This window comes from Triturus cristatus, chromosome 3_2, assembly GCF_964204655.1.
Source record: "Triturus cristatus chromosome 3_2, aTriCri1.1, whole genome shotgun sequence".
Taxonomy (NCBI): Eukaryota; Metazoa; Chordata; class Amphibia; order Caudata; family Salamandridae; genus Triturus; species Triturus cristatus.
In genome coordinates, this window is record NC_140584.1 from 686,406,726 (window position 1) to 686,421,078 (window position 14,353).

The window sequence follows — 14,353 nt, forward strand, 5'->3', positions numbered from 1 at the left end:
ATTAAATTTATATGTTTAGCTTAAGCAGTGTTAACGTGATTTGCGCTTAAATAAATCAGCATTAACGGCTTTAAATGTTGCATATGGCTAGATAAATGCATACACATAAGGGAATTAGTAAGGGAATAACACTGTTTTAGTCATTTCTATGTATTAATTGCGATTTTGTGTTTCCTTTACTTAAGTTGACTATTTCGGCCTACTAAAAGATGGCTGCCGACTGAATCTTCACTAAAGTACATGACTTCATGCACTGAGCAATGGAGGAAGGCGCCTGCACTGACTTTGTCGTGCCTTTACCATGAACTATTGAACCGGGTCTATGAAGACTACTCTGGGCGAGATGCCAATGTCCCTGAACATGGAGCAAATGTTGCCATCTGGGAACCAAAAGCCACCTATTCACAATAGACTGATACTTTCCTGACCTGGGAACAGCTTTCCCATGCGCCTAGTTTATTCATCATCCGTATGTGAAATTTTGAAAATGTTTCTTAAAGTATTGGGACGGGGCTAAATTCAGCCAATCAGCGGCCTGGAAATAAAGAAAATGATACTATTATATGTAAATTATGGTATAAATATTAGTAGTCTAGAGAGGGAATAGGAGGCACCACCCCTTGTGCTTGAGACGCACCCTGATCGATGCTACTCTATGCGACACCCCATGCTGACAGAAGAGGACGGGACGTTAGAATACTGATGATCTTTCTGAGGACTGGTGCTGACTTAGAAAACGACAAATAGCCAGAATAGGTAAATATGACAAAAGATAATATGGCATTGTTAGGATTTAACTTGCAAATTAATTAGATAAAGAAAATCATTATTTGAAGAACTGTGTCGGGTGATTATTTCTTGTGATATTTTATTGATTAATATGAGGGTTAAAGTGTTTTCCATCAAATTCCAACCCAACTAAATGATCTGTTCGACCTCCGGATGGAGGGACTTTTAGAGTAAGTCAATAGATGTGTTTCCTCTATCCAAAGTGAATAGCTGTAGTTCGGAATCAGGATATTTCTCCTCTAAAAGGCACGGATAGTTTTCTCCTCTAAAAGGCACGGATAGTTTTGGTATGAATGAATGTTGGTGTTATGGGCCCCAGCAGCGTGTGATGTGTGTTTGTGCGTGTGACTGAGGAATCATTCCGTCCGTGGAAGCAGGAGGAGATTTTGTGTTCTGAACTGCACCAAACTGCGGTAAGTTCCGTTGCAATGGTGCGGGGTCTGGTTGTGAAAAGAAAATGCTGTATATGGACGTGATTTTGTTACAGAAGAAGTGGCCAAGTGGACCCTTCCTGGCACTCTTCTTCTTCACATGGCAGTCTCTCCCACTGAAGACACCTATTTTACTTGATTTTCGTTTATTTTTGTTGAATGTGGATAAGGAGGAGATAAACACATGGAGTGATGTGGTTATCATCCCTATATGACTCCTGATAAGGAATTTCCAGAACCCCTCTTCCCCAGGGGTGGCTGCCAGGATGGAGCTAGGGCACTGCAGGGGCGTGTTAAGCACCTCTTAGAGCAGATGTGAGCACTTCTGAGAGTAGGTGTATGAAGATTACACCATCCTCCCTTTCCCATTGGAGAAGGCAGAGAGATCTTGTGAGGCTGCTGGCGGATCATTCTTTTAGCTCTTGTTCCAATAGAGCCTATGTGCCTATATCCACACCCATTTGCACATAGATGAAGGCCATCTGCGTAAAAAAGTAGTGCTCATGGATGTTTTGCCTGTTCGTTGCACTGCTCATTCCTGACTTAGATTTGACGGTGCAAGCAAAGGGGTGGCTGGCACTAGCTGCTCACCATAGTGTGGATTTGCTGTAGGCAGAGTGTCAGTTTTGAACTTGTGATGCTGCAGATATTGTTCTGTAATTGGGGGTAATGTGTTGTCGCCCCCTATTTAAGCGAATGCATAATCTGGGTTTTCTTGTGTTGATTTTGCTATTCCATGGGGTGCTGACGGTGATCAGTCATTTAGCAGATGGATTGCAGCTTCACTGTACCAAACGTTGCCACATAACCAGGTGAAGGCTTCACCTGGTTATGTGGCAACGTTTGGTACAGCCACTGTTGCAGAAGAGGTGGGGCAAGTCTTTAGGTGACTACTAGTGGTCCAGTTGGTAAGGAGGGCCTTCTGGCAGATGGCTGAAGCAGTTTGGAGACAGGTTCTCAAATAGCTGGTGGCACAAAGTTGTTGGGGAGAGGATTGTTGCTGGCTGGTGATGTGGCAGTCAGGGGGATGTCGGGTGGTATTGAGAGAATTTGGTAGATGTTTGGTTGTAGAAGGGGTGGGCGGAACTCGTGGAACGCGCTGAGACTTCTACTGGTTGGTAGAAGTGAAAGGTTTAGGGATAGGTTTTCTTAAAGCTGTGGTGTAGCTATAAGGGAGGGGAAAGGGCTTCTTGTGGCAGTCTGTGTTGTAAATGTTTTATCATAAGGAGCATTTTATTTTGTGAAAAGTATGCCAATGTGCTGCAAAGAAGTTTAAAGCAAGCATTTATTATTGTACTGCATGGAGCAGCTACGGTGTTAATGCTTGAGTAGGAGCACTCTGTTGAAACAAGAACATTGAAGTATTTCTTCCAACCTATTTTGTTTCCTTGTTTTGTTATCTTCCTTTTGATCCTTGTATCCTTTTACATGTTTCGGCTTTGTCTCTCTGCCAACCTTTCTGGTTTGGATTTCTGTTAACTACCACTATAATATTTGGTCTGTAGTTGCAAACCTGTCTCTATCCTCGACCTACTCATGCTTTAAAGTACTATGTGTCTGCATTGCTGCTGATTCGGTGCCAGTACTAGGGCTTTTTTCATGGTCTGTGCTGCGAGTTCCAAACACGCATGTGCTGTGGCAGCTGAGATATCTCATTAGAATCATATGTTCTCACAAGTGCTCAACCTCTTTTTAAATTTGAATATTTAACACTGTCACTGGAGATCACCTTGTAGGAATTCTGATTGATTCCTGCTGCAGAGTCATGACAGACAAAGGGCTTGTTTCTCTAGTTACCATTTGGGTGATACCCACCATCACTCTTGATTTCCTCAGATGTGGAAAGTTTTTAATTTCATTCTTTCATTAATTATGACAAGCCCTTAAGGCTCATGATGTTCTGTGACCTTCTTTTAGAGCATAGTGTGCTAGTAATGAACTCTGTACTTGGAATTGTGACGTGAGCCTGATCTAGGAGGTTTTTAACTTGGATCTGCCATCTTCAACCCATACCCCTTTAGATCCAGTCAGTGGGCATTAGGCTAGGCTGGGGATAGAGTTCTTTGGTTGTGGATCTTTAAGAGGTTTTGATGGTCTAGTGCCGTACTGAAGTTGTCAATCCTACTGGGGTTCCTTCCTTTGGGTCTAGCGTCCCTCTGAGGCTCACCATTTGAGCCCTTATCTGCACTTTCATTGCATAAGTCCTCTCTCTGATGGCAGTCACTTCGGTAGGTCATTTGCGTGAGATGAGGTCTCCGGCACCTAGTGCGCCTTATCTTTCCATCTTCCTGGATTGCTTGTTGTGGCATTGTGTTTGCTCTGAAGGTTGCCACCTCCTTTCATTGTAAGCAGGCATTATTCCTTGGGGTTTTCTTTGTGGACCAGTATTCCTTAGAGAAGGGTTGTCTCCATGCCCTGGAGGTTCAAATGCCTGTGATCACCCACTTGCTTCGCACTGCTGACATTTTCTTTCTGTGTGGCAGCTTGATTATCATTTCTGGGGACTACATGGCAAGGGATCATACCACATAATACTGCCTTGAGTAGATGGCTACAGTCTGTTCTTTCGATGGCCAGTGGTTTGGTTGACTGGGTGGTCCACCTGGAGGATAGGATGGTGGCTTTTAGGCTTAGGGGAATATGACTCGTTCCTACGCGAGTCAAAACATCACGTGGCATTAGAACGCGCTGGTTACCACGCAATGCCATTACTACGCAAGTCATTACATCGACTTGCAGTAGATGGCGCAACGACATTAGAAATATATAATTTACTATTCCAACTCCAGCCTACGCAACAGTAGGGAAGGTGTTGGAATAGTTAACTATTCTATTCCTAATGTTAGCGCGCCATCTACTGCAAATCGATGTAATGACTTGCTTAGTAATGGCTTGCGTGCTAACAACGTGTTTGTTGTAACATCTGCGTTGTAATGGCATCGTGGTGTAATCACTGCGATGTAAAGGTCGTTTTTCATGCCGGTATAGGGGTAAACTTAGTACTTGTGTGCTCTGGTCCTTGCTGTCTGATTGGGGGTGGGAGGTTGGGGGGGGTGGGGGGGGAGGTTTGTGGTAATTTGTTTCACCTTTTGAAGAAAAATGTGTGTCTAGTGGCCATATCATGGGCAACTTATTTTGGATGAAGCATAAAACGGCTTGGGTGTGTATTCTTGTGTTAGTAAGAGTGGTGCGGGCAGGGCAGGGAATGACAAAGTAATAGCTTGATTGTTTACCGGTCATCTGAGCACTGTGGTTCCATCTTCCTTAAGCCAGTCCTTGCGCGGTTTTAGGTCAGAACTGGGATAAGTAAGATGGAATCCGAGTAATGGGAATTACTGGTAAGTAATTCAAAATATTGCTGGTGCCAGGGCAGTGGGTTTTTCCAGCACCAGTGAGGTTTGAAACCCACTGAGAATGTGTTGAGCCGGACAGCGCACCCATGAAGCTTTCCTCACTGGAAATGTCACGAGGATCCGAGAGCTCTGGGAGGTCGGGCAAACGGAGACTTTGTGTGCTAAAAGATAAATTGTCAGGCTGGTAATCCTATCCATTAGTCAGAACATTCTCAGGAGTTTGATAGACACACGGTTTAATGAGCAGTTGATTTCATTTCGGTTGTGAGTATGTAAAGAGTTGAGAAGGAGGAGAGGTACAAGGGAGAGGTTGAGGAAAGCTTAACTAAAGTAAAGTAAGAATAAGAGAGCGCGCGAGCACAGATAGCAAAAGGAGACGTTGGTTTTCTTGAGTGCACGCGCTGCTCTTGCCAGCAGCTCGAATGCTTGCGTGGGAGGGGCCGGTCTGGGCTCCACCTGCACTCCGAGTCCTTACCCAGAGTTCAAAGTCTACGAGCCGAGCTGCTCTATTTCTCATCTGCGTTCTGTCTTTTTGAATACCTTCTCTGTTTTTTCTGTGTCCGAATAAGGAAAATGTCAGCTTTAAAGGAGATTGTGGGCCCAGTCGCTGTGATAACCATACAAAACCCACCTGTGAACGCTTTAAGGTAAGTAAACACGCGGTGCGCTTGTGCTCACGCTCGTGCTGCCGGTGTGTTGCTCTTTATAGCTGCCTGTCTCCATTCATGGGTGTTATCTCAAAGAAGGGTGCACCATGAGGATACTATTCCATCTTACAAGCAAAGTAGTGGATTAAAAAAAGGAAATGATCTTTTGTTGAAAACTTTAAAATGCATTTTTTCCTTTGTTTAGCTTCTCTTCCCTCTTTTGGGACTTGATTGCATTTATGTTATTTATATGTCATTTTTCTCCTTCATCTGCTATATGTTTTTTTTTGTAATGATGTTTTACTATGATTATTAATTAAATAAAGCTTTCTAAACTTAAAAAAAAAGGAAATGATTCTCATATAATGATTTGCATCATGAAAAAGGCTGAGAAGCATAGCCAAGGTTACCTCAGACTGTCTTGCCAACAATTTCCGATGATCTTTTAGGTTATGATTGAGATTATTGAAAGTGATTGTGAAGTGCAAAAAACATCACTCATAGTAAATGACATATATTTGAAGATATTTACAAAAAACATCTGTCTCCTGTGACTGTGAATAGTTTGAGTGTTGACTTGTCCAGATGCTTGAAGGAGTCCGCTAGATTGTATAGATGCAATTTCTATAAATGTTTGCTTAGGAGAGTTTAGTGATGGCGTGTGTAAAGGTGTGTATGTTATTAGGGTGAATCATATGTTTTAATATATTGGAGCCGTTCAGGTGTATGACTATAATACTTTCAAATTCAAGAACTGGATTTGCTTATTTTATAAAAAATTAGCCTCTGGTTTGCTGCTTAATTTACTCACAGAGGATAAATACTTGGTTTCATGGGTCCTCCTTTCATGGCAGATGCTGTTACGCAGTGCGCTGAACTGCACTCTAGTAGGGTAAGCAGCACTCTCTCATGTGCTGATCTTCATGCCAGGACCGGGGAGAGATCATTCACAGCTTTGGCGGAAACGTTCAGAAACTGTCCCATTATGGGAAAGGCGAGGTATAGGCGTGAAAGGTCCTTTAAGGCCCTTTCCTGAAAAGCGGGCACCAGGAAGCTATTCTGAGGCAATGTGTTATGGTGTTGCACTTCGGTGGAGGGCACTCCCTGGCAGGTGTCCCATAGGGACCACTGGGCTGCCGCATACGTGATGTACCCTCAGGAAGACTATCTGCTGTATCTCTGTAGAGGAAAAGTCTCCTTTCAATGTGTGCTGCTTCAGCACCTCACTGTATGCATGATAGGCCAAATCTCAAGTTTAGTTTAGTGGCATGTTGTCAGCCCCCCATTCTAGAAGTGTGGTGGAGGAAACCCTTGCACTACAGTGGTGAGGGATGGTCTGCCTTGTCGGGGACTGAGAGGCGATCTCTGTACTGGCATGTCCAGGTAGCGTAGTGGAACTGCTGCCACAACATTTAACCTGTGGACAGATATTCCCAAGCATGGGTACACATTCAGCAGTCTCTGACATTGAGGAAAATGTCTCCCGGTATTTTAGGGACTCTTTTGTGTGGTTCCCTTACTTAGCCCACCATGGTTTACAGGACAATCTGTTAGGAGATAAAACTGAAATTGGTGCCAGACTGGAACCCTAAAATTGGGACTGATCTACTGTCACGTTTAGCAGTAATTTGCTAGAAACTGTGGTGTTCTCAACGGTGGGGCTGACTCTGCTATCAGACCGGCTCCGTCCACACCCTCTAAATGGGCAAGGCAGTATCCACTAGGGCGTGTGGGATATCTGCCTGCTTTTGGCAGATACCTCATTACTGCCACCAGTAAATCAGGCTCTAAGATGCTGACTTTAACCCTGTTCCTTAGTTTGTGGATATTTTGTCCTCCCTCAGCATCAGGTTATACTTTCTTCCCCGCTGTAGGGGCTGGATCTGGGACATTGTTTCCTTTGTGCCGTCTTTGAAGCTGAGGGTCTGGGGGTGGTGCTACATTGTGATGAGGAGCAAGTGCACAGGCAACCTGTATATGTTGCACTGAATATAACATCCAGGTTTGCTTCACTGTCATTAACCTGCATATGATGCTGTAACTGGGACTTAGTGCAAGCAACTGCCCAGGCAGCTCTTTCAGCACAGACAAATCTGTTAGGACAACATTATCATATTGCAAGAATTATCTGGCTTTCTCGTTGGCAATATGGAAGACTTAAAAGGGGAGATTGCTGGCCTAAGTACACCCACTTCTAATAACCCCTAGTTGGTGATGAAAATATCCATGTGCCTCTCTGGTATTTAATAGTGTTTCTTGTAGAATGGCTAAGAAGGGCCTGTACATACAATAGGCTTCACTTCAGATGTTCGACCAGACTTTTCTCAGGTTTCTTAAGCTGCGTACTCCTTATACCAAACACAAATGTTCCCTTTTAATGACTGTCGCTTTCTCCATCAGTATGTCCTTGCACAATTATTTATTCCAGCACCGCAGCTATTACACAGTGGCTGTACAGGGTGATCCTTTACCAATATACATTTCTATTGTTAGCAGTTTTAGATTCAGTGTTAACCCCCTTCTCCAGAGTCATTACCAACAGCCCTTTGCCTGGTCAGTTACCTCTCCTCACATATTCAGCAATACCTTTACCTACCGTTTACTATTCTTTTGACAAACTATGAGATGTGTACCTGACCTTTCATCACTGAAGCATACCTCTTACAATGCGCTCACCCCCGATTGGTCCATACCTTTTAATATGGGTGTGGGACCGCTCAACCACCTTTGCTCTTCAAGTCAATCTCAATGGAAATGGACACAGTCGCAATAAGTACAGATGCTCTTAACGTTTCTTACTTTTACTATTCTGCTGCTACTGCAATGCCTTCCATCGACCCAGCAGAAAGCTGGTGCGGTGTCCATCTCCTTCTCCCTGTTCTAACCATAGCTTTAATAAGTCAAGTCACATTTGGTATAGGGTTACCTGTATGGTTTGTTCTTTCCCCTCCCTTTTCTTGGATCTCACAGAACATGCCACTTTGGATGCATCCAGTTCCAATTAGGCTAACAACAGCACCATGTCTCCTATTCCTTGCCACTTGGTGGGCCCGTGCAGAGCCAGCATAGCATGCCCCTTCATTTGTGGTGGCACATTCATACATTTTCGACCCAGCAAGCCTGCTGTCAGGGGTTCCATATTGGGGACCTGAAAATTCTGACTATACATGGTTGCCCTCGTTCCCAACTCTTTCAGCTGAACATTTGCTTCAGCTGTGGTGCTCTCTGATTGGTTGGATGGAGTACGGTTAGTGCATCTGAAGTCCATTGTAATAGGGACTGCTGATTTCACCCTATTGCCCCCATAGCCTTTGCCCCAACATAGCATGATTGGTAACTGACCCCATTGTCAATAATGAACTCTATGCCGTAGAAGTCTACAAGCTCACCAGCTCGGTTAAAAAACAATCCTTCCTTCAGGTCTTGTCTAAACCTATGCATAACGTCTAGTAACGCAGATTGGGTGTAGTCCTGCATCATCCACGAAATCTGTGGTGTGTTTCCTCCATTTTCCTTGCTTTAATTGTATACCAAGGTGCAAACTTCTGCTACTCCCTTTTTCTCACGTTCTTAATCGCCTACATCTCGGCTTCCTCATCCCAGACCCACTCCAGGTCACTGTCAGAGACCAGTTTGTCCGATGTACCAATATGGCATTCAGCGTTGAGTACTTCTGCCATCACCTGCCCAGCTGATGGCATTTTTGACTTGTGCTTACTCTTCTTTTTAGCCGCCCTTGCTGCCAGGACCTCGCATTTTGATTCCATCCATGGCTCTCTGCTGCTGCACTTTCTACCATCCCATTCATCGTGAGTGGCCGCCCTTGCACTGCAGCTAGCTCCTCACACAACTTTCTTATCTCACTATCGTTGGCCAAAAGATCGTCATGTGCCTTTTGGAGCTGCAAGAAAAAGCTACCTCGCTTCTCCCGCTGCGTTCTGCATTAAGGATCCGCCATAATCAAACGCATCCTATGATGTCATTCACCATTTTACTAACGTATGATGTAATATTGGCTGTAGTAAGTCAGAGGTAGCATAAATGTAACACATGGCATCTAAAACATCAAAAGCAAGATCTAAGCGGAAAGGAGGCGCTACACTCCTTTCATCTGTCAGTTACGTGTAGCCCCGGAAAAGGACCACACATGTAACAGTCTATGGGACAGCACTATTTCTTCAGAAGTCCGTCCTGAGATTCATTTACGTGTCCTGAAGTACCCTCTTATATGCTAAATATGAATTTCAGATTCCATAGAGAGGTCTGGTTTACTGCATTATCATATTATGTAACAGCTGTTTGTCTCAGGCTTCCTGAGTCCATGGATACATAATTTATTTGTCCTACTTTCCTACTCAAGTACTCAGTGTAGTCCAACGTACAACCATCTTCCAAGAAGCTTATGACCATAATATTTTGGAAACTCAGATGACTAAAATGCATTTATAATTGTACAAAGGTTATGCAGCCTCATGCAGTCTTGTGCCTGTGTTGGTCTCTTGCACACATATATACTCATTATAACTAACTTGACTGGTTACCTCTTTGAACTGCGCTGTCCCCTGCAAACGATTCCCTTCATGCTGCAATAATATTTTAATTCTGCTGCAGTTGGGAGTTGCTGCAATTTAAAGTAACCGAAAGATTGCAGTTTGGTTACTCTAGTTCCTCTGTCCTGTCTCTTGGAAATGTTTTTTGTACTTGTTCCAGGGTTTTGTCAAGTTCACTTATACATCACTAGCCCCCCACAAATGGGTGTATACATATGCATTTCTTATAGGCATGTAGGAACTCAAAATGTAATCTCAGACATTATGTAAGTTATTTGGTTGGTTGGGAGGTGAGCTGCACAATAATACATACTATTTTTCTTTTGATTGTGTGTATTCTTGCCTTAGAGGGATCTAGAAATAGTCTCACACACATTCTGTCATCTCTGCCTCGTTGCGTTAACATTTTTAATCAATTGCATTTTCCTTTTGTGAACAAGCTCTATGTTTAGAGTTTTCAGAACTCAGTTTTGTCCCAAAGTAAATGATTAACACCTACTGGAAGAAACATTGAGCTGGTGTTAACCAGATTGTTTTGTGCTTTGGCACTCGCATAATGAGAACAAAAAATTGGAACTTGGCACAGTGCAAGAAAACTGTGTATTTCTGCACTAAAAAACAGAATTGTGTGTCCTTTTGCCTACAGAAGAGATTATACAAGGCTGTGATACGATACCTTGCAACAGTGTATGTCTTTGAATATGCCAAGAAGTTAGTCTGGGGTTAATGAGGAACCCACTTCGGCCCTTATGCCCTAGACAAAGCAATGATGAAGGAGCTTCAACCACCTTAATTGAGTATTTGTGTAAAAGACTGGATGCAATGGTTTCATCTTCTTCTCTCGTCAAGGCTGCCAGAAGTAAGGGACAATTTAATTTGACTGTAAAAGAAACAAAGGGCACTTGGAGTGCCCACAGGAAGAATTTAAGTAGCCAACATCTATCTAGTAACTTGTTTTCACTTGTTAACTTTTGGAGTTCTTGAGCCTTCAGGAAAATCCAAGATAGATAATACTAGTGTTTCTTGGTACTCAAAGTACGGACTGGAGTAGATGAAATCTGGATCTAGCTGTAGCAGGATTCCTGCAGATGAAGGCAAAGGAATTCCCTTAAGAGAACCAGAGTCCTGAGGGCAGGGAAAACAGGAAACAAGGAGCAAAAGTAATCTTTAGGAAGGGAGGAATCTTGATGTATTTGGGAAAAGACTATTGCAGTACAGGCGTGGAAGCCATGGAGGAATGGAAAAACAATTTGTAAATTCCTGTAGAATAGAGAACTCTAAAAGAACCCATCTTGTACTGAGCCTGTGGATCAGAAGAAGTTTCAGAAATGATTGTTAGAGGGAAGATGGGAGGTAAGTGATATATTAAGGAGCGTAGAGCAGTGGCGGCTGGTGGATTTTGAAAGTGGTAGGGCAAAAAATGTTGTACCCTAATGTAATAAGCGAGCGAGCGAGACCTAACTGCAAAAGGAGGGTGCAGGGGGGTTCTTCCCCCACAAGAACATTTTGAAAAAAATGGATTCAAATGGTGGGTTTTACACCACACATTTACTGCGAATTGTTGAAAAAAGGGTGATCCAAATATAGCATTTTGAAGCTAAAGAAGATGGTAAACAGTGAAATGCTTTTTGAAGAGCACTGTTTTTAAGTGTCCTGATTTACATGCAAAAGCTTAGCTTTACAGCTTCTTAAGCTTCAGACTAGTTATAGTTTTCTGCGGGAAATTACGAGGTTGCAAGAAGAAATGTTTGGCAATTCTCAAATCTATTAAAAAAATCACTAGACACCATGTAGCGCAACAAGACAGAAAGAAATGCCAGAAATATGACAGTCAAAGTATTTTATTTAGCATAGTTATTGCTCAAAGCACCTCATAGCATTTCATTTATAAGTTAAAATTTTCTTTAATAATAAAAAAAAATGGTATAAAACAATTTACTAAAAATCAGTAAAATCAGTGAAAAATATTTGTTTAGCAGCATCCAACACTGTTCTTTATGACTATAATGTTGTTCTGTCCAAAGTTAGCAGCCGGGGCTCAGCATCTTGATTTTGTGGCATTCTCTTCTCTACTTGTCTCAGATATTTTACCAGGCAGCAGTTCAGCTGCGTGTCCTCTGGTGCAAAGCACGCCAGCACAGAGTGCTTCCGTGTGCGGATGCCTCTCTGGTTAAAATATGACTTTAAAGATTGTTTCGTTGCTGTGTTAGTTCTTTGCACGTACAGAGCAGGTGCGCCGCACAGGCGACAGATGGAATCTGATTGATTGTTTAGCCAGTATGGATAGTGCTTTAAGCATGGTAGCAAGCCAAATCGGTACTTTAGGAATTGTATTTGAATGGATTTGACAAACCCTAGGGCTAGATATTTTTGAGTAGCGTGAAAAGTATAGGAGCTCAGGATCATCCAGCCGTGAGATCTTCTGGATCGGGCTGCCTTGTCTTCGATCCAGGATTGACTCTTTACTGTTTTCGTTGTTATTTTTTTAAGAAGGCAGTGGCTTATAGGTGTTTCCCAAAACTCATTGAGACCCAGGGTGGTCAGGCTTGCTAATAGGTATTTTGTCGCTGGTGATGTTTTTTTCTGTTGTAGTTCTGACCACAAATACACAGTCACACTCTTTCTCCGGTAATGCACCTACCATCTGGAACTTACTCCCTAAAGACCTACGATGCAACCCCTCCTACCTCAGCTTCAAAAAGGGCCTCAAGCTGCATCTTCTCAACAGATTCTGGGGGCCTTAATCCTGTTCACCCAACATAGATTATTATCGAATCCCTGACTATGAGGTTCCCTCGACTGATTGCCTGTCCCACTCAACACCCCTTCTCATTCACACATATTCGACTACCTCCCCCATCTATTTTCTCTTGTAGTTACCCGTTACCCCTTCATTCTATCACCTTTCCCATCATCCTCCTCAGCTCCACCCCCACCTTCGCACCTTCCACCCCCTCACCTCTAACCATCCTTTACTGGTTTTATTATTCAATTCTTGTTTTTGCCCAATGGTATTCTTTATTTACGACCACATGTAATATCTGCAACGTTTAAAATGTTATAACTGTCTAGTATTTTTATCTCTTTATACAAATGTTATTTTGTAACTTTTTTTCACCCAGTCCTTGTAAAGCGCTCTGATACCCTCGGGTCTAGCCAACGCTATATAAAACCTTTTAAATAAATAAATAAATACCAATTTAGGGTTCCTGGTTTTGATTTTCTTACTTCGTCCCAAAAGATGACTGTTGCACCTTGTATTGCAAGGGTCTGTTTTTGAACACCAAACTCGAGCCTAATCGGTTCTGGAGAGACTCTTGTTGGTAAACCAAAGATTATTCCATGCACTTTTGCAACCACACCATCCAAGATCTTGGAGCCCCTTCCCCTCTTCACCTCGCTCCCGTAGATTATTGTAGGCAGGAGTTTTGCACGTATTACTTCAACCAATGGGGCCGCTCAGTTTAGAGGTAAGGCATCTCAGCGAAATTGCTAGGGCTGTTCCCTTCTTTTTGATTGAATCCCTTTGGGCAGCAAAATGCCCGCCTTTATCGATGATCACCCCCAGATATTTATACTCTTTTTCTGAGTCTATGCGGGTCTTGCCCCAAAACCAGACAGGTGTGTTCTTAGAATTTTTTGGGATTGTCATAGTTTTGGTTTTCTCCAAGTTAATGCTCAGATTATTCGCCTCAGAGTAATGAAATGTAGTGTTAAGAAGATTCTATAGACCCACCTTCGTTTGGCTGATCAGAACTAAGTCATCAGCATAAAGTAGACATGGTAAAACTAGATTCTCGACTTTTGGAGAGTGCGAATTGCTTGCGTTTAGTAGCGGGATAAGGTGTGCAAGAAATAGGTTAAATAGGGTCGGGACCACCACGCAGCCTTGCTTAAGAACTTTTGTTGTTGGTATCTTTCTTGATAAAGCTGATCCGTCCCCCAACTTTACTTGGATCCATATCCCAGTATGCAGATTGATTAGCAGATTTAGTAGAGCCTGTGGTATGCCCCAGCCGGCCAATTTCGACCAAAGTCTGTTGCGGTTTACGTGGTCAAAAGCGGCCCGGTAATCAATAAAGCAAAAGTATAGTGGCATTTTTGTAATTTCTGCCTTATCTATTAACACAGCCAAGGTGTTTATGTTTGTTACCATTCCAACAGATTTGGAGAAGCCCGTTTGGGTTAAGGGTATAATCGAGTTGTCTTCTGCCCAAGTTTGCAATTCATCCAGCAGAGTACCTACAAAGAACTTTGCCTCATTATCCAAAAGGGCAACTAAACGATAGTTCCTGGGCAGAGTCTTATCACCCGACTTAAAAATTGGTAAAATTATCGAAGCCCGCCAGGACAAGGGAAGTAGGCCTGTCTGCCTTACTTCCGAGAACAGTGGACTAAGTGCTTTTGCCCAATAATCTGCATCTTGTTCCTAAAGCACAGGTGGTATTCCATTTGGGCCCGGCGCCCCTTCTTGTCTTTCCGTCTTAATATAGCTTTTAATTGTTTTTAGGTGATGATTTGAGGTTATGAATTCCAGCAGTTCTCCTTGATTCCTTTCTTGTACTAATAATTTATCCTAGTTG

General features: G+C 42.9%; 1 protein-coding gene across 1 annotated transcript in view; it reads left to right on the top strand.

Annotated features, from left to right (window-relative positions):
- The first annotated feature begins 5,032 nt into the window (after nucleotides 1–5,032).
- EHHADH (enoyl-CoA hydratase and 3-hydroxyacyl CoA dehydrogenase) overlaps nucleotides 5,033–14,353 on the top strand; it is a 246,494-nt gene continuing 237,173 nt past the window's right edge. The window contains exon 1 of the mRNA XM_085648734.1: nucleotides 5,033–5,220. Within this exon, the coding sequence (XP_085504860.1) occupies nucleotides 5,147–5,220 (74 nt within the window). The 5' untranslated portion in view covers nucleotides 5,033–5,146. The remainder of the gene's footprint in view (nucleotides 5,221–14,353) is intronic.